This window comes from Castor canadensis, chromosome 4, assembly GCF_047511655.1.
Source record: "Castor canadensis chromosome 4, mCasCan1.hap1v2, whole genome shotgun sequence".
NCBI lineage: Eukaryota > Metazoa > Chordata > Mammalia > Rodentia > Castoridae > Castor > Castor canadensis.
In genome coordinates, this window is record NC_133389.1 from 38,618,948 (window position 1) to 38,644,801 (window position 25,854).

Genomic DNA, 25,854 nt, shown 5'->3' on the forward strand with positions numbered 1-25,854 from the left:
AGAATTTGCCCTTCTTCTCTTATGGGTATGCCTTTCCACTTAACCTAATGGCCCAGTTTATCTGCTGTTGTTAACATATCCGTTCACTAAGAAAGGAAGATCTGGAATTGGAAGTAACTCATTTAAAATAAAAGGTGCAATGGACTGAATGCTATGTTTCCCCAAATTCATATGGTAAAGTCTTAACTCTCAAGGTAGCCACATTAGAAGATGTGGCATTTGGGAAGTGATTAGGTCATGGGGATGGAGCCAAAATGAATGGCATTAGTGCCATTATGAAAGAGACAAAGAGCCTTTGGAGCAGTACCTAGCCCTTTCTACCATGTTAGGACACAGTGCAAAGGCACCATCTGTGAACCAGAAAGAGAGCTGTGATCAGGCATCAAATATGCCAGCTTCTTTGTCTTGGCTTCCCAGCCTCTAAGAACTATGTTAAATAGGGTGGGGCTGGGTGATACATGTTTGCAATCCCAGATAAATGGGAGGTGTAAATCAGGAGGATCATGGTTTGAGGCAAGCTGGGGGAGGTGGGAGGGTGTTAACAAGATCCCATTTCAATCAACAAGCCAGACAAGATGGCAAGTGCCTATAATCCTAGCCACAGGAGAGCTATAGGTAGGAGGATCACAGTCTGAGACTGGCCCCAGGCAAAAAGCACAAGACCTTATCTGAAAAATAACTAAAAGCCAAAAAAATTGCTAAAGCACCTGCCTAGCAAGCATGAAGTCCTGAGTTCAAACCTCAGTACCACCACCAAAAAAGAACTATGTGAAATAAATGCTGTTTATAAGCCACCGAGTTTACAGTAGTCTGTTATAGCAGCTGAATGAACTATGACAATGGGATATTTTAAAAGACTGTTAAATAAATATCTTAACTACCAATTTAAAACCAAGATTTATCCTCTGAATTTTTTGCTATTTGAATACCTACCTCTTAAGAAAGAAATGGCCCAGGTAACATTATGCCGGTTCTCTGCAAAGTTCCCTCTCAATTAGGTCCACATTATGTAGTCTGTCCTTATAGAGTGGCCTGTGTATTCAAAGATGTGTCCTCTATCCGTGACCCATGTAAAAAATTTCCTTCTGGATAAAGAGGACATAGCTGCCTTGGAAGACTAAACTGCTTTCTTTCTTTTGTTTGTTCATTAACCAACTCCTAAAGCATTTATTGAATGTCTACTCTGCTCTAGCACTAAGGAATAGCAAAGGTAGGTACAGGCCTGGGTCCTCCCCTGAGAAGTATGCAGGTGAATAGGGAGGCCCCCTTAACACATACGAGGGAAGCCCTGTATCCCAACTGCACATAAGACACAAGAGATACAGAGGAGAGCAATTGAGGAGGCTTTTGAGAAGAGAAGATGCTTCATGTAGATAGGTACAGGACCAGTGGACACCAAGGGAAGCAGGCACTCTATGTTCAGAGGCACTCCCGAGAGACCTGACCCTTTTCAGGACAGAAGCCTGGTATGGATGAAGTATATCACATGGGCCTGTTGTGCTGGTAATAGACTGATTTGGTCTTGAATGCCATGTAAGGTCTTCAAGACAATGGAGAGCCACCAGAGGATTTTAAAAACAGAGACTAGATATGATTTGGGGGGGTTGGAGTCGGGTGGGTGGCTGAGAAGAACCTGGAAGAGGTAAGACCTGTTAGAAGCAACTGAAGTTGTGCAATGGGAGATAGATAGTTGAGGCCAGGATGAAGGACTGGTTATATGGCTCAGTAATTGACTGGTGTGGGGTGAGTACTGAAGGAGGGGTCAAAAATTCCATGTACACTTCCATCTTAAATGACTGGGCCAAGAGAAATGGCCTTTCCCAGGTAAGGACTAGAACGTCTGAATAGGCTTGGGGCTGGCAGCTTATGTGTAACAAATGGAGGAACCTTCTCACCTGAATCCCTTGAGACTAGTACCATGCAAGTGTGATGTGTCAAAGGGACATTCACATAGAGATGCCTGAGGAGGTGGACGGTGACCAAGGGTAGAGGAACAGACCTAGCAGTTTTCTGCATATGAAGGAAGCTAAAAGTCAAAAGTGGGCATGTGAGGGCCCAATGAGAGAGTGTGGTAAGAAAAGAGGAAACCGAGAAGAGTCAATGAGAAGATTGCAATAAAACAAAGAGAAAGACTGAGACAAAATGATGAATATAGTAGATGACATGAAAAGTAAATGGCATATTTGCTTTTAAGACTGCCTAGAGGATGTAAAAGATTCCAGAGGGTTTTGATCCAAAAAGTAGACAAAACACTACTGGAGCTTCCCATTTATCTGGCAGAGGCAGCTTTCTCAGAGAAGTTCCTGCTTCAAAAGGCTTCAAACATGCATGCATGTCCAGAGGCAAAACACCCTTCATGGTATCTGAAACAAGGGACTATTTTGAAAAGCATACTTTTACGGATTGTAAACCAACGTGTGCTTTCCTGGCTTTCCTGCAGACATTGCATCATTTTGTACAAATGCATTACAAGATGGATGGCAGGATGGCAGGAATGCTGAAAGGAAGTAAAAGTGGTGGGGATGGCAATGATGACTAAAGTCCTGAGCTCAGAACAAGGATGCTAGAAGCAAGCTAAGACTTGTTATCCTTTGCTGTTTCCCAGGTCTCAGTCATTGACTAAAAATAAAAAGTACCAAAGAATGAAGATTCCTCATTGTACCAACACATGGAGCCTCCTGACTGTCACCAGAGGTGCTGACTCAAGGCTCTTGTCTCACCCTGTCAACAAGCCACACTCCCTGTGAGCACTTTCAGACGCAGGCAGGGTCTTGCAACACCTGACACTCCTTTGTGCAAGCAAGTTAATCACTGTTCAAAACTTGAAATCTTTATTTACATTATCAGACTTCAGGGTACAAATCTGATAGTAAAGGTTGGCCAAAAACCATTATAATCTAATGTTAGGAAACAATTGTCCCTGGATCGCCCATGTTTTTGCAGCACTGCAAGCTGAGGCACTGACAGTCTTTGTTCGGGAGTATCTAAGGATGTGCGTATAGGAAATAGCCTTGGAAGATAGTGAGAGACAGAGCAGAGGGCTAGTGGATTGAATGCTTACTGAGGCATTCTCCCTCTGGAATGAAGGAAAGGCATACTTACTGCCTGTGTAAATGATTTGGGATCTCTTAAGTTCAGAGTTCCTCTCCTCAGGCTCATCGCAGTAGGTGTACAAATATCTCTCAGCCCAATTCACATCACTGTCAGAACTGGGGCTTGGGAAAATGGCAAAAGTGTCTATTCTCTGGGTACTATTATTGCTACAAATAATAACATCCTTTGTCTCTGACCCTGGAGTTTCATGTCTTCTGCCAGTATTCATGAAATTGCATGCAGCAGGCTACTTTATTAGCTTATAAGTAGGATAAAACCTTCACAATTCCTGGCACTTCATAGTGCCTATGAAATCACCATGCTGATTAGACGATACCTTTCCTCACCAACTTTCCCAATGTCATTCTTTGCTTTGTCTTTACTTAAGGTTTATACTTTGTCTACTTGAAAAAGACTCCAGACTATTTAACATGTTAAAATATGGTAAAAGAAAACACAGTTCAGGCAACTCTTTTCTCTACAGTGAGAACATGAGAAAATGTTTGCCTTTTCCCATTATTAAGACACATAAATAGCAAGACAGAAAAATCCACTGACTTACAAAGGTTTTCAGTAAGATCCCACAGCAGGTATAGAAGGTAGGGCCTTGGCCGTGGGTAGAGTTCCTAAGCGATTTTACCTAACTGACCAAATGGCATCAAGTACCAGCAGTTAGGTGAGGTCTAAGGAGCCAAGGCAGCCCCGAGTCACAGAACCACAGGATCAAGTTTCCTGCCAATTCATGAAACACTGGATTGGAGGCATCCAAAAACTTTACGCTAAAGAACCAGCATGCATGAGGCTGATGACTAACGATATTCCATTGCTACTGTGCCAGTTAGAAATAGGATACCAGATGTTTCTGCCATGTGCATTAGGTAAGCTAAAAGAGCTCCTTCACCTGAGGGAGACTCAAACAGTGTTACATAACAAAGATGCTCAATCTATGCTATAGCTAACAAAAACCACAGCCAGGATGATGACTGGATGCCCTCACCAAAAAATGACTCTTCAAATAGGCTGAATACTTCATGATGTAATTATAAGGTCTACACCTTATTTCCAGGCTTGAGAATCCAGAAGCTGAAGGAACTGTCTTATTTGTCAGACCTTTAAATGTTTGGATCTGTGGGACAAATATCAGTATGCCATTCTCAATGATTTTTATAAATGCTGCCAGGTAAACACAAGATGGGATAGGCTATATCTTATATCCCCAGTAAGATTTTTTAGAAATACCTAGGAATCCAATTATGGGTTAGAAAAAGAAATTGCTGCTGAAAGTATTTTTTTTCCTGACATAAAATTAATATGGCAAAATTGTCAAATGCATCTCTAAGGTACCCTTTGTGTGTACAATATGGGGGCTACCAGCCAACAATGAAAATAATTTGCTATTATGTCTGTTTTCATGATGAGACTAATGGGTGAAAGCCTCTTATAAGCTCTTGATAGCAGCTTCCTTTCACTGGGAAAAGTCATTTCTCTTCACCTGGCCTCAAGGGGGTCCCAAGAATGTGAAGTGGGGAGGAAGGTAGACATAATTCTATCTCTGCAGGGAAGGCAGTTCAACCCTAGGATACACTGCAAGGACTACTATCAACATCTGGCTTTAGGTTGAGTGTTTTTTTCCTACATTGTTTCCATGAGATACATTCCCTGACACATATTAGGTTATTTGGCTATATTGACTTCATTTATAGGTACCTAGATTATTACTTTTTTGTGTGTGACTGGGATTTTAACTCAAGGCCTTGTACTTGCTAGCAAGCACTCTAGCACTGATGCCATGTTCCTAGCTCTTTTTGTTTTAGTTTGTTTTTCAGATAGAGCTTTATGCTTTTGCTTGAGCCAGCTTTGGACCATGATCCTCCTACTTCCGCCTTCCAAGTAGCTAGGATTACAGGATTACAGTTGTGAGCCCAATCCTAGATTATTACTTTTAATCCCTGGTGCAACTTTCTGAAAAGCCACACTGAAGAATTTTGTCCCAACAGGAACAGTATACTTTTCCTCCAATGAGTGCGAATAACTTATTTGATTCTAGTCATCTGTGAGGTTCCTAAAAGTACAACAGAAAATAAATGTATTAGGTAGATATTCTGGGGCAAGCCTCCAGATCTCAGTGAAAAAAAAAATAAGGAAAAGATATTGAAGCAACGGATAAAGAGAGATGTCCTTTTATATTCACCAAAATGTTGGCTTGATTATTTTAATTAAAGAACATATACAGATATCTTTTCCTCACTTGGGCCTGGTGATTTTACACAGAGGAAAAACCACTCATTCCATCACTAAGTCTAGGCAATACTGTGATACACATCTGCTGTGAGCCACAAAAGGGCCAGATGAAAAATAATGCAAGCACACATTGACTTGATAGTGGGGGTTAGTGGCATCATTTATACAAGAGTGACAGCAGATTCAGCTGGCAAGGGTTTGGCTGACAGATCTCACTGGATGGCATATAGAGCTATTGGTATTTAACCATTAGGCCTTCTCTTTTAAAAATACATATTTTGTAAGAGAGAAAAGAATTTTTAAAATGTTTTTCACAACTTCTACTTTTAAAAGTTTTCCAGAATTTGAGTAAAGAATTGTAGTAAAGAAGCTATAACGTGACCTGTAAATCTTGAGATATGTGTATATATATGTACGTATTTATACACCTGCATACATATATATATATACACACACACACATAATTCAATAACTAATATTTGCTTTTCCTTTTCTTACAAATACAATTCTGAAATGTAGGCTGCAGATTTTGCAGTTACTGTGGAAAGGGTTGGTGTGGTATAAATTTGAACACCACCACAAGTACTGTGGCACCATGATGAATGGCTGGGATGGCACCCAATCCCAGCACTGTGCCAACAAGAGCTGAAGCAAATCCTCCTACCCATTTGAGCCATCGCCCACCTTACCCAAACCCGCAGTAAGACGTTGCATCGTAACATCTGGGAGGAAGGGGCACAGTGCTACAAAAATATGAAACATATGTGACCAGAGGATTCCACAGGAATCAGAGAAAGCAAGGTGATCCTTGGCACATTTAGACCTCTTAATGCCAGGTGTTTGGTGCAAGACAAACATCTGGATGTGTGATTATACTTTTTATTCTTCCTCCAGATGTTCAGAGATTGTAAATGTTAGGAATAAGCAAAAAGTTCCTTTAACATTTGAAAATGGGATCTGATAAAAAAAGAACAGACTATTAATGGGATGCTGCAGGACATTTCAAGGTAGACTGAGAAAATCCTCTCTGTCCTTTCTGTTATCTCAACTATGTATTTCTGTTAGAAAAGCAAAAGTATCCAAATTAGAAGGAAGCCTCAACAGTACTTTTTATGACCTTTCTATATGGAATTTCTCTTTATATACTTATAATTTCCAATCTGAAAACTTAGTTACATAGTAGTACAAGGAGGTTAGAATATTTTGCTGGTTCCCACTGATTTGGATCACACTTAACATATGATGGACAGATCTAAATTCCAAAAGAGCCGCTGCCCTCACCCCTCATGCCCCGCCCCCCAGAAAACACCACATGAAGTTACTAGTTTGTAATCATGCATAAATTCAACTCCTGTTTTCCTTTTTCAGATGCAGATATCACTTGTGTAATTTTGGCCAAACATTCTCTCAGTCTTTGTTAAAACTCTCCACTGAAAAGGAGGCTCACATTTGCTACTTATTTTTCAGTATGTATGCTGAAATAGCTATGCTTCCCCAGATGCATATTGTATATATTCAAGATACATTTTCTGAGTTCTTAAAGTTTGAAACATTCTTTTTATTAGAATATTTCAAGTTCAACTTTAATTGAACAAAATACTTGAACTGTTTTCTGCCACAAACACCAAGTGGTTCAAAAATTTGAGGACAATAGCATTTATAGATACTGACAGTTCTCTCTCAGTTTGGGCTATTCTGTGTTCCACAGTTTAGACAATCATTCAATAAATGGCTAGAGTACAACTCTTGGAGTGAAAAGTGCCAAGATTAAATGCTAAACCACAGCTTTGCTGGGGGATATTTTTTCTACTGCTCCTAGAAATACTACATTGAAGATAAAGCACTGATATAAAGCAGGAGTTGGAAAGTGCACAGCTGTCACAGAACCGTCTGTTTTCCCAAGCCTCAGTCTCACTATTTTCAGGCTGACATTACTCATGTATGACTGAGCCATCTGCCTGGGACAATCGTCTATGGCTCAGGGACCAGCAGTAACTAGACATGATGAAAAGCTGCAGGGGAGCCAGCCTGCTCCTGCAGAATGAACCCTGAGGCTAGGAGAGCCAGCAAAAAATTGGACAGACAATGTCATTCCATTACATCCAGTTCTGCTGAGGTCATGGAGTCCTGCCTTGCTTAAATTAAACTTTATGCCATATTTAGTCAATCCTCCTAGAGTTAAAAGTTTAGTGTCTCTGCTGTCTTCAGTTGGCTAAGTCTACATCAGGCTGTAAGCCATAACACTCAATGAAACTAAACAGTGCTAGCGGCAGTGTTAATCAGCACACATTGTGTAACGCCTATACCCAAGAACCATGCTCTGCGTTAATGTGCAAGAAATCGGACCCACAGTGCACAGACCAAAGATGATGCCCAAAGCTGCAGTGAGCAATATTGTTGCTTTTCTCCAAATAAAGCTAAGACAGAGTTTCTCGAGGGAGAGCCTGCATGTAGTTATGTATACATAAGCACCCCACCACCTGCCAGTAATTTTTACTATTCTTTCCTTCTTTAGTACTTAACATCTATTTTCACTGGGTCCACATTTTTCTTTGCTTGCTTTAATTAATTAATTTTATTCTCCATAAATTAATTTAAATCAGACTAACAGTTCCTAGGATAAAAAAAAATCTCAAAGTGGTCACTTTTTTGGGTAGAGTCACCTATCCAAGTTATGGAGTACTAAGTTACTACCCCGTTATTTCAGATTAAGTGTCAAAGTTAGTCTTATTTTGTGTATTCTCTCTGTTCAACAATCATGCACGTACAATTTTCATAAGTCATTTCGCTTTACTATGACTAGCTCTGAAGACTAGATGATCAATAATAGTGCAGGCTACAGCCACTCTTGAAACTTACCTGTCTTGCTGTCTTTGTGTTAGTTTGCACATCGGAATCCTTTCTGCTGCCCAGAAGAAGCCTGTCAGATGTTAATCCATCAGTTTTCCCTCTCCTCTCCCTGCACTCACCTTGGGGATGCTGAGGTGTTGCTGGGGGGGAGGATGATACTGCCAGAGCCTCTTGTGAGTCTACAGACGAAGGGCTCTGGCTTACAGCAGCGGGTGAAGCAGGGGCTGCTGGCGAGGTCAGGTCCAAGGAGAGGTCAGCTCTGCCACGGCTCACACTCCAGCTTCTCAGCTCCTTCTCGTGCGCCTCAGCTGCCAACTGCTCCAAGTATTTGTATCTGAAAGTTAAATTCCAAAGGGTTTCCGTAAAAAGAAAGAGGAGCCCGTGGTCGGTGCTTGTTTATGGATGAAACACCTGCAGAGTGAGCTGGTTTCCTGATGCACAGAGCACAACGCAGGGCTGACTGGAAGGTCAGCCTGCCAAAAACACCCAGTGAAGCCAAGATGCTAATGATTAAAAATCCTGCATCACTCATAACCAAACAAATTGGGGGAAATGGCAACATCACACAGTCCCTGATCCTGGAACACTGCTGCAGATCCTATTTTTCTCTTTTAGTAAACATTTGTACAAACAAACAAAACAGCAATAACCACCAGTGAAAAGTCCCAACAGTGACAGTGGAGAACCAAACCCTCTTGAGCTTGCCCTCTGTGCAGCAGAGAGAAACAATACCCCAAATACCCAAAGGGGCTGCTTGGATAAAGGCCCCTTGGAATTTCTGAACCTGCTTCAATGCTAACAGCAATGCAACTGGAATTCACTTTGTTCTCTCAGCATCAACCATGGAAACTTTTTTATATTCTAAAATATTTCTAAGTAGGACTCAGACATCCAATAGCTCGGACCTGACGTCACATATAGTTTATTCATCAAAGTCAGTTTAAAAGAACAAAGATACATCTGTTTTGCATTTCAGGCAGGCAGAACCCACTAACTGTTTATTAAGACCAGCTACCAATCATATTCCTCATAGTGTGCTTTATAGATCAGACCAAAATAACTTTGAAATATGTGCCTCTTCCAGATGTCTGCTAATTTTACCCACCATTATTTGTGCAGAAATAAACGTACGGATTCAGCTGTAGCAGGTCTGACTATCTTACGTGGCCACCACTGAACTAGTGCCTCACTCTGTACCCATCCAGATTCACCAGCAATTCCCTACTCACCAAGATGCTCACCTCATCACTATACAAGACACTCCTAATTCACCAGGATGAGAAAGGCAGTGCACATTATTTCAATTCTTTAAAAGAATGCATTTGAAATGCATGCACTCCTTAGGTGAGCATGACTCCCGCTGGTCGTCACACCTTCTCCCACAGCACGAAGGGACACTGCCCCTCAGGCCATGTTGCATTCACTGCTTTCTCCCACTGTGAAGCCAGCCTGCACCTGCACAGCTGGAAGTGATCTTGGTCCTGCCTCTGAACTCATGTCGGATATGTAGCCCATTCAACTCAGATGGCATTTTACATTTACTGCCTGGCATATTTAGTCATCTTTTCACATATGTATGTCTGTTTCCAACAAGCAGACAATATGATTTTTGAGAACAGGAAGATTAACATCCTTTGTTCTTTCAGTGCCTTGCATTTGTTGGCTGTTGAGAAGCAGGCAAAACTGCAGAAAGAAACCTGCCAAGAGGCTCCCTCTCACCTGCTGAGGCCCACCTGTATCCCAGGAGGCTGAGGGGCAAAGGTGTCCTGTCTCATTGTCATCAGGAGCAAGTTTGCTTTCTTGGCAAATCTCAGTGAGAGATTTGTGATGGGTTGCACATACAAATGCCCAAGGCTGGGCATATGGTTACAGGATGAAGCTGTCCCCAGAAAGACTCACACTAGGCTTTTCCTGCCAATAGCATCATCTCTCCAAAAGTAAAAGAGGTAATAAAGGTTAATTCAGACCAGCAAGGGACCCCTTGATGGTGGAAGTGACAGCAACCTTAGAAGAGGATTTTCAGGGCACTAGTCATGGCCCCCTAGAGGCAGATTTTGAACGGGTGGTGGCAAACTGCTATCAGCCTAGGACGAGTTGTAAACCCAGGTATTACCACACTGAGCCCAAGCCTGTAACAGAAGAAAAGGGCAGGCACGGAATGAAGTACAATGAAGGGGATTTAGACAGGACCAAGAGATCAGAATCCCAGAACAGGAAACCAGGAGTCAGGGAAGGAAGTAATGAAGCCTTACATAAAAGCTTCCAGCCAGGAAGGCAATGCACTTCTGGCCTGGTACATGGCATCTTATACCCTTCTTGGTGTGAAGCCAGGCTGGCAGACATGGGTTGGCAATCAAAAGAGTTCACCCCACTTTCTGGGGGCTTTCTAGGGGCTGCTCACCCCAAGCATGGATAGATATAAAATAAAAGACTACGGACACTACCACTGATCTATGACACAGGAAGAGTTGAGAGTTTAATTAGAATTGTCCCTGGGTATGAAGATGTTTACATGGTAGAAAAAAATGGCAGAGGCTAGAGTAGGTCTCTCATTTAATGGGTATCGAGTTTCAGTTTCATCTGATGAGATAGTTCTGAAGACTAGTTGTATGACAACATGAATAAGCCTCAGATCACTGAACTACACACTAAAATGGTCATGCTTATGTTATGTGAACTTTATCACAATTAAAATAATTTTAAACTACAGGATCAGAGAGGCATAGAGATCAAGATCGTGAAGTCTTTCTGGAAGAGCAGCTACAGTGTTTATCTGTAACAGTTGGAGAGGTAAGGGTGGTGGACTGGTACGTGTGCCACAGCACCTGGCAGGACATCACAGCATAGTAACCCTCCTGCTCCACAGGGACCTCCAGCAGTTCTTGGGGAGGAGGCTGGACCTGTATAATGGCCTTCCTGTAGACAGTGATTCTAACAGCCATGGCATTTAGAAGTTCAATTGTACTTGATGTGGGGAGCCCCACTGGCCCATGCAGTGACCTCATGCATCCCGGCTACCTTGTGCAGTAACACCAATCAACAGACCATGACAAAGCCTCCATGCAAAGCATGAGGTCTCCATTCATACAGCACAGCCCCAAGAAAAGACCTTTCACCTTTGCTACCTTCATCCAAACCTTCTCATTTCTCTTTCTTCTACCTCATCCATTGTTTATCCACTCATCTTTCCATTTATTTATCAAACATTTTTGGAATGCCTATCATCTGTTAAGGACTATAGTAGGCACTAGAGATTTAATAATAAACAAGAAAAAATCCCACCCTTATGTAGCTCACAGTTCAGTGGGAGAGAGAAGTAAATAAATCATTGGAATGAACTCCAACACCCACATAGGGCCTAGTGGCAGGGTTGGAAGTGCAGCTCAGTCTCTTTACAGGGCCCTACAATATCCTTGTTTGACTTTATATCAACCTAAACCTACTTATGATGCTGACTTTTCCTGCTGTCCTCCTATTTGGAAATTCTCCCTTATGTTAAACCCAAGCCTGGTGCCCTCTAATTTCTACTCTCAGGCCTTCTAGGTATGCATAGAACCTTTTTTCACTATTTCATTAATCATTGTTATGCATAATTTCCAAATTCCTTACCCAGCCTCAAATCTTCCCTTATACTTTGTTCATGTAGCCCATGTTCACTGCAAGGCATTTCCTGCCACTGTCCTATCAATGCCCTCAGACTAACAAGTCCAAATGGAATTGATTCACCACCTATCCCATCCTGTCCCTAGACTAGATATCATTTCTCACTATTTAAAAGAAATTAATGAATGTCACCTAATATGATCATTATCATATTGATATATTTCTTCTAACATTTAAAAAAATTAGAAGTAGTATCTCAACAGAAACTGATTCCTGATAAGCATCACTGTCACACAACAGTTTGCATAAAATTATAAAATGAGATGACATGAAATTAAATATAAGTGATGGTCAGCATTTCTCAACAAGCAAAGTAACATTCATTATCTTCTGCTTATATGATACCAACCTCAAAAACATCTGCCCATGGTTCAGGTCATATCTTAGTCTTTTCATTAAGAATGAGAGATATAGATCCCAGATACTTGAGAGGCAGAGGCAGGAGAACCTACAATTTGAGGCCAGCTTGGGAAAAATTAGTGATACTCTATCTCAAAAACAAAATACAAAACAAAGGGGCTAGAGGCATAGCTTACATTGTAGAGTGCTTTCCTATAATTTGTAAGGCCCCGGGTTCAATCCCCAGAGTTGCAAAATAACAACAACAACAACAAAAAAAAAAAACAGAAAGAAAAAAAGAACAGCATCTGGGCTACGGAGGCACTCAACAGATAAAAAAACCAACAACAAACAAGAGGAAGGGAGGGAGAGGGAGAGAGAGACAGACACAGAGAGACAGAGACAGAAAGAGAGAGAGAGAGAGAGAGAAGACATGGAAAATGCTTGGCTGATTTTTGGCAAACCTATATACCCAGAGATCTGGGCTGTAAGGGAAGGATGGGTTCTTCACACAGCCATGGGCAGCCCAGACGTGTATCAACTAAGAAGGCTCAGCAGATGGGCAGCCTGGGGGCCAGGACAAAGCGCAGAACAAAAAAAAAGAGAAAAGTGACAACCTTCCCTACTCGAGACTCCCAGGCATAAGTAAAGCCCTGTTTTGGAAAAAGGGCAGTAAGTAATATACAGAAAGACTGGCCTTTAGTGGCCTGGGAAAATTGTGACATCAGCCTGAGTCAGTATAGTCCTTGACAAAGCATGTTGACATTTCCCCAGGTGTCACACAGCTTTGCCTGTGTGTAGACATAACCTGGTGGTCAAGTTGTCAGAAGCTCAAAAAGGTACCAAAACTGGAGGGAGAACTAAAAAAAGTAAAATCTAATCCCTCAAGCCCAGGCAGAAAGACAACATCATTTTCAGTAAGAGTATATGTTAATACCTCCCAGTGTCAAAAAGAGGCACAAGTCAGAGAAACGGAAGTTTCTTGTTCCTTTACCAACATCTTTCACTCTTTATTTACTGGCTGCAACTTGTTACTAGGATGACAATAATCTAATAGAATGCGGGAAATAAAGCAACGCTGTAGTTTTTACTCATGAGGCTGACTTAAGCATCTAATTTTTAAATTGAGCACAGGCCGTCTCCACTCTTCCCTGCCTCAGACTGTCTTGATCTATTTAGCTGATGGTGTCTAAAGAATTAGCACAATTCCACATCATATTGGCACAGTCCAGAAACTGTTAGGTTCCCAGCTGGCTTCAATACAAAATGTATAAAAGGAGCTTTTCCATCTCTCCATGTTGCATCGCCATCTGGTGGCAGATGGGACAACTGCCGGTTATCCAGTGCTGGAGATAAAAACTTGCGGATCTGTTTCCACAACCAGTTTCCTTTGCTTTACATTCATTTGTCAAACAATGAATACATTAATTTTATATTTTACTGGGATTCAGACCACATTGTGACTGAAACTAACAAACTAGTTTATAGCTTGGATATCTTAAATAAAGCTGCTGGTCCATTAGCTCATTTATTTATTCTATACATAAGGAAAGCCAGGTATGGTTCTTGCCATCCAGGAACTGGATACAGTTCAGGAGGGAGGTCAGGAAGTGAGCAGGTACAATCAGAAAGAGTCTTGGGTGTGTATGGCACCCCAGCCAGTTCCTGGCAGTGTGTACACTCAAATATGGGTTGAAGGAATGCTGACCAAATGACACAGAAGCATACAGTAAGGACACCTAACACTGGCTCAGTAGTGGATATAGGTATTTCAAAAACAGTCAAGTACCACACAGGGATGTCTCGGTCAATAATGGACAACTTTAAAACAATGGTCCCATAAGACTATACTGCCTACTGATGTAATGGCTGTTTTAGTTTGTGTACCTTTTATGATGTTTGCACAATGAAAAAAAATCACCTAGCAAAGCAGTTCTCAGGATCTATTCCCATTATTCAGTGACACATGACATATGCTAACACCAATGTGCTCATTTGGAGAAGTTTTGGAGCAACGGACATGTACATTTCACATGATGGCACTAAATGATAAATCTGAACTTCTCTGGGAAAACAGAGGTTTAAAAAAATGCCAGTTATTTACTGCATAAATGCCAGTTATGCAACGCCGAGGTGCCTGAGGCGAAGTTAATATATTTTAAGGAACACAGTCTTCTCTACATGCTTGGTTAGCAGTGCAAAGTCACGTGCCATTCGGTGACAAAGGGAAAGAAGAGATATACAAACCTTTCTTCTCTTGCTTGTCTTTGCTCCTCTCTTTTGTCTAAATACTCTCGGCTAGCAGAAATATGCAGAACAAACAAATAGAGAAGGAAAATAGTACAATTAGAAACTCATAAAATTACCAAGAAATTACTAACCATGAAGTCCTGCCCAGAAAATGAAAAAGTGTCATAGTTGAATTACTGAATTTCCAATAAAATGATGGCAGAAAAACATGGGGATATTTGGATTACTTAGAAACAATACTAACTACTCTGAGGAAAGAACGTAAGTGTATGAGGGAGGAAGGAAGAGAAGTTTTTAAAACTATACAAATAAAATGTGGCAATTACAAGTAGGCAACAGCTTTTGGAGATGATTAATATCCAACTGAGCTCCAGTAGTTCCAAAACATCTATCTTAAGATTGAATCTAAGTAGTGGGGATGTGGCTCAAGTACCAGCCTAGCAAGCACAAAGCCCTGAGTTCAAACTCCAATACATCGATTTTTAAAAGAATTAAATCGAACTAGACCCAAGTTCTCTTGGCATCTTGTGTTGCAGTTCACAGAAACATTAGACATTTTTCACAGCCAGCACAACCTCAGCTGCTATGCTAGGACCACTGGAAACTCTTGGGTTATGCAACCTCTTCATTAACACCCATGATATATTTGACTAAGTCCAATTTTAATGCTTTTTTTTTTCTGTTCCTGCTGGTGAGGTTCCAGCTTGAATCTAAATTTAAGACTATATAATCAGTCATCTCTTGGTGGATGGGGTATTTTCCTGGAGAATCCTGACATCAAGTTTTTCTACACTGGACCTCATAATATAGCTTAAGTATTCTGCTTATCAGTGCACTGGTAACAGGGACAGTACATCAGAATGACTACAGTATGCTAGGAAGAGGAGGAGAAATGTAGCAAGAGTCAGATTTGTCATCACCCATAAACACCTATCCTCATTGTTTCCCATGCTAGAGGTATAATTTCTTGCAATTCAGGAAGTTTAAGACTATAGTCAACAAAAGCAACAGACAAGAACTTTGAGATGCTTTGTAAAAAGCACAAGGAGTACAAGCAACTCAGGGAAGTTCATGAAAAGTGGGCCATTCAGATAATAGCCAAGCTGTTCCTCTTTCCCTTTCTAAATCTCTTTTCATCCACATTCTCAGAATATGGAATTGCAGGTGCTTTAATTAATAAGTAATGGCAAGTGCCTGTGGTCTTTTCTGATAATTAGCACTCCTCCTGGACAAAGGGTCATTTTGCCTAGAACTCTCTGTGCTCTTAAATGGAACCGGGAGCAAATGGTGAGAAGTAACCAATAATCTCTAAAGACAGAGTGCCCAAGTCTAATCCTCATTCTGTGCGTGGCTGTGCCATAATGGTTGAATAGACATTATAACACATTCTCACCCTATTTTCCTATACCTCTGAGATTCCACTGCTAGTCTTAGACAACATGACATGAATGCTAGACATTTTGGTGTTACTCCTGGGCTACTAAGATATCACGCATTTCCATCTCTTGTCTCCAGATTGAATAATTTCTATTGTTCCATCTTCAAATTCACTGGCTTTTCTTTCTCATCTGTATTCTGCTATTCAGCTCATTGAATGAATTTTTTTAACTTTTAATTTCTATATATATATATTCCCATTTGGTTCTTCTTTATATCTTTTTTTTCTTTACAAAGACTCCTCTTTTCTTTTGTCTCATGCATATTTGCCCTTATTCTTGAAGCATGTTTATACTAGTTATTGTAAAGTCTTTGTCTGATAGTTATATCTATGTCCTTTTGTGGTGATTGTTTGATTATCTTTTCCTTTTTAGTTAAAATTTTCCTGTTTTCTTTTTAGTATGGCAAGTTATTTTGAATTATATTCTGTAAATCTTAAATATTCTGCAATGAGATTCTAAAACAAATCGTGACTTTTGTTTTGTTTTTTCCAGGTAGCCATGCAAGTTAGTTTCAATTTGCGAGTTCTGACCTCCTTTTTGATATTGGTTCCAACATTAGCTCAATTTTTCAATGCTAGTCAGATCAGACCTTTTGTGCACCAGCCAGTGGCACTTTCTGTTTCCTTGGTTTCTCTTCCTGTCCTCCTGCCAGAAAGCTTGGGCTTCTTCTGACCTATTACAAACTTTTGATTACTGCATCTGTATCCAGGGCAGCCTAGCAGAGAGAAATGATTTGCCTAGTGCTCATAAGGCCATTGCACTTCTGGTTAAAGGGTGGGTGCCCCTCACTTAGTTTTAGGCACTTGCCAGGCATTGCTGCCATCACTGGGATTTTGTAGCAGTGTTGCTTGGAGGCTAGGATAATTAAGACAAAAAACAGGATTTATGTGTTCTCTGACCCTTAGTAATTCTTCTGACTGTGCTTCAGAAAAAGAGGAAGTCTTTTGGTCCACATTTGATATGTCTTGGGGTATTTTTAGTTCATTACAGGTGACATTGGAGGTTAAAAAAAAAAAAAGGAAGCCTTCACTGGCAAAATTTTTGGACGCTGGGCCACTTCACTGCATCTTCTCCCTCTACCATGGAAGTTTCCAGAACTCCATGCATTCTGTCTATGATTTATTGGTGCATGCAGCAGTGATGCAATAGGAGGACGAGATGGAACGTGTGCATTCCATTTTCCCTAAGCTGGCACCTTATTTTAAGAGGGTGTCAATCAAAAACTTTGGATATATAAGGTAATCTCTGAATTTCCCACATATTTCAGTCAAATTCCCTGTTGCTATTTGGTGATAAAATATGCAAATGTCACAGAAGGCCATAAATCAGGAAACATTTAGCTGTTCCAGGGCTTTAAAAATTGGTCTTTTTGAACAACTTCTTGAACAACCTCCTGAGAGAGGGTGTATCCAGAACTGGTGCCCCCATCTATTATTTGGTAGAAATCTGGCAGCTCAGCACATACCACACAAGTTTGGGAGAGAAATGATGCTGGTTGATTTCATGATGCCCATTCACCCACTCTTACAAAAGTGAGGGTTGGCGTTTCACTGATTGACTTGGGGTGTCCAGTTTTTGTTAAGTAGTGAGTGACAGGTAAGCAATTTTACAATTTTGCTCATATTTTAATCATTTCTACATACTCTTCTTGGCTTTTGGAATAAACCAAGTTTTTTAATTTTTAAGTCCTCATTTTAAGTCATCAATCCTTTATTGATTTAACTAATCTGTCAATGGACAGATTATTTGCCAAAGAAACTGAAGTGAGGAAGAGGTGGGGAGAAAATGAAATGAAAAAAAAAATACAAGCTCTAGGAGACATGATTGGGAAGATAAAAAAGGGGGAAAGGTATAAGAGAAGTAGGAAGAGAAGCAAGAGAGAAAAGGGAGTACAGAAACCCAGGTAAGGGGAGAAGGGAAGGAAGAATGTGTGTAAGCAAAGACTCCACAAATGTCTTGCATTCCATAAAGAAGGAAAGTATGGCATGGTGCCCAGGTGAGGGGTAGAAGGAAGTTTAACTGGAGGATGGGACAACAGGTGAATTGGTAGAAAGAGAAGCAGAGGGAAACCAGACTCAGTGGGGACAGACATGTTAAGACATGGACTCTGTAATGGACCACCCCAGAAACACACCACTGGACAAAGACCAGAGATCAGGGTGCAATGGGCTGGGAGTAGCTAGCACAATGATTCCCCTACCACAGGAAAAAGGAAAAGAAAAATATGATTGGTACAGGGATTAAGAAGTAAACCAGAGAGTGGAAAAAATAATTTCTTTGAATAGAATATGAATAAAACATGAGGACCTTTAGGGAAAAACAGTAAATTAAGTTAGGACAATAAGGCACTCTGTCCTCAGGAAGGCCTGTAAAAGACCATTTTAGATAAGTGATGACCCAAGAAAGCACAATTGCCTAATTGCATTTGACTCTCTGTGCTTCCTGTTACATGGTTAGAGAAAACCCAAGTCAAGCCTATTATAAGTTAAATCTTGCTCTTCCTCAAAGATATAGACAGAATTAGAAGCAAATATATCATTTCCTAACCCTTTCACACCAGTATTAAACAGATACAGCTATAAAGGCATGTGCTTTAAGTTTCAACTCATTATTAAAAGAATCTTATAAAATCTTTCTTACTTGAATTTGTTCCTTTCTTCACGTTCTATTCTCTGTAGCCTTTCTTCTCTCTCCTGCCGCCGTCTCTCTCTCTCTGCTGCCAGTGACTCTTGATGTTGTCTAAAAGATGACGTGAGAAGACCAGTTGGTGATGACCTAAAGGTACAACAAGTGAATCCTTTAGTTGGTTGGGATGTAATTGAAAAACCAATGCAGGAATCGGTCTGAGCTTGGTTAGAACTGAGGGTCTGCCAATACGCAGGCAGTGCTTGAAGGGAAACTACTGAGTATCTCAGATCTTCTGTTTCAGGAATTTTATCTGTAGATGGTGATAAGCAACTTGCTTCAAGTGCTGGTAGGACAAAAATGTGGTGATGTCTATAAAATGCCAAGCAGCATTCTTGGCATATAAGTGGTCATCAATCCTGGGTATTATTATAAACAAAAGTATTTCCGGAAGATGCTTGCTTTTTAAAAAAAAATTTATAGTTAGTCTAAAGTCTTTGATGAGCTAAAATCAACTTGCAAACTTAAAACTATTTTCTATAATATATGTACCAGAGATGTTTTACCATACAGCACTCTGTCAAAATAACGATGTCATCTTAAAATGAGGTGTTCAGCCAGGCGCCGTGTGGCTCACGCCTAATCTTAGCTACTCTGGAGGCAGAGATCAAGAGGAATGTGGTTCAAAGTCAGCCTAGGCAAATAATTCACGAGACCCTATCTTGAAAAAGCCATCACAAAAATGAGCTGGTGGAGTGACTCAAGGTGTAGGCCCTGAGTTCAAACCCCAGTACCGCAAAAACAAATAAACAAACAAAAAAACCAGCAGGTGTTCGGAAAACAGATGGGAAGAAAACAACATAGCAATGGTTTGAAAAGTAACTATAATTACAGAAATTTCCCTCTACGTCAAGAAGCACCCAGGAACCTTCTGTGTGTCAAAGGACTCTACTACACATGCAATCTGGATTATTCACTGAAGGTGGCATAACTGTAAGCTGTGAGGAGACCTCAGCAGGGAGACATAGGCATGGTTTCACAAGAAATGTTCAGTCAGAGAATGGGTCAGAGAAAGGAAAATTAGGTAACTACAAGAAAGATTTAGAAAGAGATTAGCTGGGGAGCCTGCAGGACCTCTGGGGAATAATAAAATCTGTTAGGAACAACTATTGCTATCACTTACGAAAAATACCTTCCAAAATTAAGATACGTTTTAAAATACATTTTTAAATTTATTTATCCAAGGGTAGAGCATGGGTAAATCCACTTAAATTCAGTGGCAATATGCCTGCAGGGTGGGTAACATGAGGTTTCTTAGAGTTGGAGAATGATAGGACTCTAGTGTCACACACTCCGCCATGAGTCCCACAGCCGTTCTCATTAGAAAACATGAGTCACTGTTGGCTGCTGGTCATAGATGGTGAGGGAAGTAGAGGAAAATCACTACCATCCCTGCAACCAAGTGCTATGTTCTAGGTCACAATGAGCAACTCCATCAGCCCTGGACACTCAGGCACACACTGAATTTATTTATTTTCCACATAAGTCTAGACCATGCTGTACAACTTCTATCTTCTATGATCTACTGTTACTTTGTAGATTTTTAAAATGCAATATGCAGCCAAATCTAATCCACAATCAGAGTAAAGGGGTTTAATATACCTTTTGCACAGTGGTTGACAGATATTAAGAATATAAATAGACTTGTTTTATGACACAATTTAGATAATAGATTAACCCAGTGCCCCAAATTAGAGAAAATGAGTTCTTCTCAAATACACAAAAATTATCCAAAACTGACCATCCATTCTGCCACAAAGCTTATGAATGAATGTGAGTAGTTTCATATTAGCTACCTTCCGGACTATAATGCAGTTAAGTTTAAAATAAGTAATAAGGAGATAAGTTTAGAAAACTCCATATAATTGGAAATTTTAACACACTTCTAAATAATTCAGGTAAAAAAGGAAAAGTGTAGAAAATTAGAAAATATTCTCAGGGCACTATAATGGTAAAGCTATGTATCGAGTTTTATAAGATGTTGGACTGGCAGAATGGCTCAAGTGGTAGAGTGCCTGCCTAGCAAGCATGAGGCCCTGAGTTCAAGCCCAAGTACTTCCCCTGAAAAAAGTTTTATATGTTTGTAACATACTATTTAGAAGGAAATTTATTCCTTAGGTATTTATATTAGAAAAGAAAAAATAAAAATTAATGATTGGTCAACTCAACAAGTAGAAAGCGATAATAGAATAAATTCAAAGATAACAGAAAGATTATAATGAACAAGTATCAATGAAATAGGAAAACAAAAACATATAAAGAATATCAACAAAACTAAAATGGATAATTTTCTAAAAATATATAATTTACCTAATCTGATTTGGGAAGAAATCAAATTTAGGATAGTCTTATTAGTCATTGAAAGATACTCAATGAACTAATTAAAAATATATCCACATATAACAAAAAGAAAAATCCACTAGTATCAGACTTTTAAAGATTTTTACTAAAGAAAGACTTAAGGAAGAGTTAATCTAATGAGATACAAAGGTCAGAGGTCATAAAGTAAAAAACGTTCCTCAATATATTTTATGTGATTTCTGACACAGAAAACAGACAAGAGCCTCCACTCTTGTCAGAAAGTTATAAAGTCAGAAACTTGTATGCTGATTGCAGTTACAAACATCATTGCAAGTTCTGAAATAAAACCATGTTGAGCTTGTCCAGTGAATGCAATGATAACTTAAGGTGAGAACATCAATGAACAAACTTTACAACATTAAAAGATTCTGGAAGAAAAATCATGATTACCCTTGTATATGCAACAAAGCTTTAACTCAACACCTATTTACCATCAAAGCTTTTAACAACCTGTTGAAACTATTCCAGGAATGGGGGGAGGAGGAAATAAAGGAGAATGATGGAATGGGTGAATTCAACTATGATATATTGTAAGAACTTTTGTAAATGTCACAACGTACCCCGAGTAGAATGATAATTTTTTTAAAGTTTAAAAAAGGGAAAACATTTTTTTTATCTATCTTAGAGGTAAAATTTGCCAAACCTGATAATGGATACGTACTGAATAAGTTGATTTTCTTTTTTTTAAAACTGCAATAAGTATAATTGTTAATGCTGAAACAGTGAGTAGTATAATGTTAAAGACGATGCAAAGACACTCATTATTTATATTTGACATTATTCTGGTGGTCCTAGCCAGTATACTAAGAAAAATGAATAAAAATAACAAGGAAAAGAAAGAAAGAAAACGCCATCATTTGCAGATCATCTGACAAACTATACAGAAAACAAGCCATTAGAATTAATGAGTCCAGTAAGGTTTCCATATATAAAATGTACAAAATCAATTGCATTTGTATCTACCAACAGCATTGTACCAAGTTCACCATAAGCTAACTATGATTACATTTACTAATAATATGAAAAACATATAAAACTTTTTTTTCTTTTGGTATGACTGGGGTTTGAACTCAGGACTTCATGCTTACAAAGCAGGCACTGTACCACTTGACCCATGCCTCTAGCCCCATAAAGCTTTATGAAAGACTCAAATACAAGAAAAGTATATATAATATATTAAAGATGTCAATTCCCCATTTTATTAATTAGTACAATCCCAAATCAACCCTTCCCAAAGGTATTTTTCATGGAGTTTTATAAGCTGAGTTCAAAGTGTTTGAACAGGACCTGTGATCCAAGGATAATCACAGTAATTCTGAACCAGAACAAAGCAAAGCATTGGTTCCACTAGATATCATATTCATTCTATCACCACAATGATCAAGTATGAACATGGTTTGGGTACATGAGTTGAATTTTGGACTAATGGAACGGGACAGAGAGTGAGGACACAGACTCGTACACATATAGTATACTGATTCATGACAGACATGTCAATATGTATCAGTGGGGGAACTGGTGAACTGTTGAACAAATGGTGCTGAAACTACGTTGGCCATATAAAACAAAATACAGGTAGCCCTTCTTTATCCCAAATACACACACACGTACACATACACACTCACACACACACACAAATCCTAGATAGTTTAGATGAAAAAAGTAAAAACCAAAACTTTACAACTTTTTGATCTCAGAGTAGGGAAGAAATTTTTCGGCCAAAAGGGCAACCGAAACAGAGAGACTTGATAAATGTGCATTATTAAATTTAAAATACCTTGAAATATTACATAAGTTAATAATAAAGAAAAACAATAGTCTAGAAAAAACTACTTATAACATGCATAAACTGCAAAGGATTAGTACCCATTATACAAAACGAACACCTTCAAATCAGTATGAGAAAGACTGGCAAAGAGTAATTGGTATTTCATGAAAAGAAAGTTAAATGGCCAATAAACATATGGATGATTTTCACTGCCTTTCAGGGAAAGGAAATGTAAGCTAAACCAGCAGTAGAATTCAGGACCTATTTCCTTGAGTACCTCCAACAGATCCCTGCAGCAGGAAAAAGAAATAAAGGATGCCAGGAGCTTATCTGTCCAGCATGCATATTAGCCATTTTGGACATACTACACACAAAGGGTTATAAATACAACATTCATAAAGCTAAATTTTTCTGGGTCTCCTACTACTGTAAGTCAGCATGTGAGAGCATAAACAATGGTTCTATAAATCTTGTCTTGGGAAATTTCTCAACACATAATACCAGTGCTCAGCTGCATTTTATCACCAAGAGGGGGAAAACCCCAAATTATCACTACCAAAAAAGTCACCAATGGCTCAAGTGGTAAAGTGCCTGCCTAGCAAGCACGTAGGCCCTGAGTTCAAGCTCCAGTTCCACAAAAAGAAAAAGAAAAAACAAGACTGCTAAAATTCCAGTTAGTATTATTTTCTTTACAATGCCATCTTTAATATTTTTATCTTTCATATTAAGTTCTTCAGGAAACTAAATATTTGTAATTTGCTGCAATGTTTATGTTGTTTGGTTTGGGCACCAGCTCTGGCATAAAGGTCTGAGTGTCGGGCTTGAAATGAGAAAACTTTAGTGGAGTGGGTCATTTAACTTCTCTGATCCACATTTACTTATTTGTAAAGTGGGGATAATTGTACCCTCCAACACATGAAGTTTAACTGAGAATATATGCGCGGATTCACTTAGAGCAACTTCAGGGCCATGGTAGGCATTCAGCAGGTATCATTATGTTGGAAGTTGTAGACAGACTTGTAGTGCATTGCCCGTAATGGGTCTGGAGAACAACACTGGCAGTTCCCTGCCTACAGGCTCCAGGGAGTAGGGTTCCATGTGAACCTTCCCAGCATGGTGACCAGCTGGTCACTCATCAGAACTGTGTGCCACCCTAGAAAGCACCTGGAAAGCTGAAGTCATCTGCAGTTAAGGGAAGGCAGCTGTAACCAAGCAAAGCCATACAGGACTGAGGTGGCAAGAGGCCAGAGAGGGAGAGTTTGCAAGTGATGTATTTTGAGTAACAGAAATTGCAATATTTAGCCTGTGTCTTATGAAGCCCTAGAGTCAGCTCCCCCAAAACCACCTGGTTAAGGCTCTCTTTCCTGGGACATTTATGCCGAACAGGAGCTCAGTTTCCCTGGGATATGGCTGGTAATAATATTTCATGTTTACATAGATGGTACATGTTTTTCTTACATTCCAGTAACAGCTCTCGTAATACATACAGCCTCTTGAACAAAATTCCCCTATTGTCCTCTTTACAGACAAGGTAACTGAGGCACACAGAAAAGCTACAGTGAGGATGTAGCAGAGCTGGGCTTTTTTTTTCCTTTTGTGGTACTGAGGTTTGAACCTGGGGCCTCATTCTTGCTGGGCAAGCATTCTAGCACTTGAGCCATGACCCTGACCCCAGCTCTTTTTTGCCTTAGTTACTTTTAAGATAGGGTCTTGAATTTTTTTGCCCATGGGAACCCACAATCATCCTACCTCTGTCTACTGTGTAGCTGGGATTATAGGCACAAGCCACCATGCCTGGCCTGGAGCTGGGCTTTTAAACTGGCCTCTCAGACTAGAGCCCATGTTAACCAATGTCCCTTCTCTCACACCACTGGCACTTCGCAAAGTATCTTCCCTGCAGCACTTGTCACAGTACATGTGTCAGCACAATAATTTACTCTTTCATTTCTTCCCTAGAGAAAGGTACTACCTTGAGTTCAGTCTTTATCATTTCCACACACATTACATTTTCTCTTAACAGCATAAGGTTTGGGATCAGATCCTATTTTTCTCACTTACACCTCTATGCTGGCACAGGGAAGAACATCACTACCTTACTGAAGAATTAATTAGTTAAAAATAGTGTGCACAAAATGAGAACAATTGCATATGCCAGTCTCTGCTTCCACATCCCCAGTCCATTCCTTCCTGTACCTGCAGAGAAAGTGCTCTCCTCACACAAAATTGTATCCTTTGTAACACCCGAGTGAAAGAGGGCAAGGGTCCTTCCTCAAAGCTACCATCCAAAGGCAGGCAGTGCAGTGGGATCAGAAGTTTGCCATCCTTACTCAGCCTCCCATCACTGGGAGTAACCTGAGCTCAAAGGAGCCTCACTGATCCAAGAGAAAGAGGATGAGGACAATAAACACCTGTCCTGGCATTGAAATAGCCCTACAAGTAATAGTAAATTTCAGTTTTGTTTTTAATTGTTACTAGAAGAGCAAAAGCCCAAGAAGAGTGTGCATGATACAGTATTATCAAACTTGCCATCTCTTCACATCAACTTCTGACATCTAACCTAGAATTTACCCGCAGGAGCATCGTCTTGATGAATATTATTTGTATTCATGTTCTCCTGACCAAGTGACAGCGTGTTCTAGAACCTCAGCCTTGCTTGAATTTTGGTGCCTTCTTTCTGGCAGTGTTTACTATGGCCAGGGACACAGAAAACCTACTACATGGTAATTAGCAATTTTGGAGTGATCACTGTAGGTTATTTTCTGTATTACCCTCCCCCCATGTGTTTTTTTTTTGAGGGGGAGATATAAACTCAAATGACTTCCATTGTTTTGTTTATCATAAGAATTTAATATTATTTCCATTATACTAACTTGAGTAATAAAAGGATTGGTTCCAGAAAGAACCAAAATTATATACTTGATAATGAGAACAGTTTCTTAAATTCAGAAATAAACACTTTCATCTGTTTCATAACACAATGAAGTTTTCAAGTACATAAACAGTAACCTCTCCTTTTTTTCTAAGACTTCCATGCCTTTCTAAGGGAAAAAGTGATCTGCCAGAAGACCAACCCAAGACAACCAGTCCAATCTTGACCTTGAGTGGTTTGGAATGTCTCCTGGCTCTTTTCAGAGCAAACCCACTGCCCAGACTCAGTGAACGCAA

At 39.8% G+C, this 25,854-nt stretch overlaps 1 protein-coding gene across 13 annotated transcripts in view; it reads right to left on the reverse strand.

The window, feature by feature from the left end:
- The window catches only part of Fhod3 (formin homology 2 domain containing 3), a 489,096-nt gene that overhangs the window by 71,361 nt on the left and 391,881 nt on the right, over positions 1 to 25,854 (reverse strand). For 8 of the 13 annotated variants that reach the window (XM_074069991.1, XM_074069981.1, XM_074069985.1 and 5 more), the window contains 3 exons: positions 18,516 to 18,650; positions 14,434 to 14,484; positions 8,304 to 8,518 (listed from right to left, as the gene is read on the reverse strand). In XM_074069991.1, coding sequence (XP_073926092.1) covers positions 8,304 to 8,518; positions 14,434 to 14,484; positions 18,516 to 18,650 — 401 coding nt within the window. The remainder of the gene's footprint in view (positions 1 to 8,303; positions 8,519 to 14,433; positions 14,485 to 18,515; positions 18,651 to 25,854) is intronic. The other 5 variants (XM_020174902.2, XM_074069987.1, XM_074069982.1 and 2 more) reach the window with 3 other exon arrangements.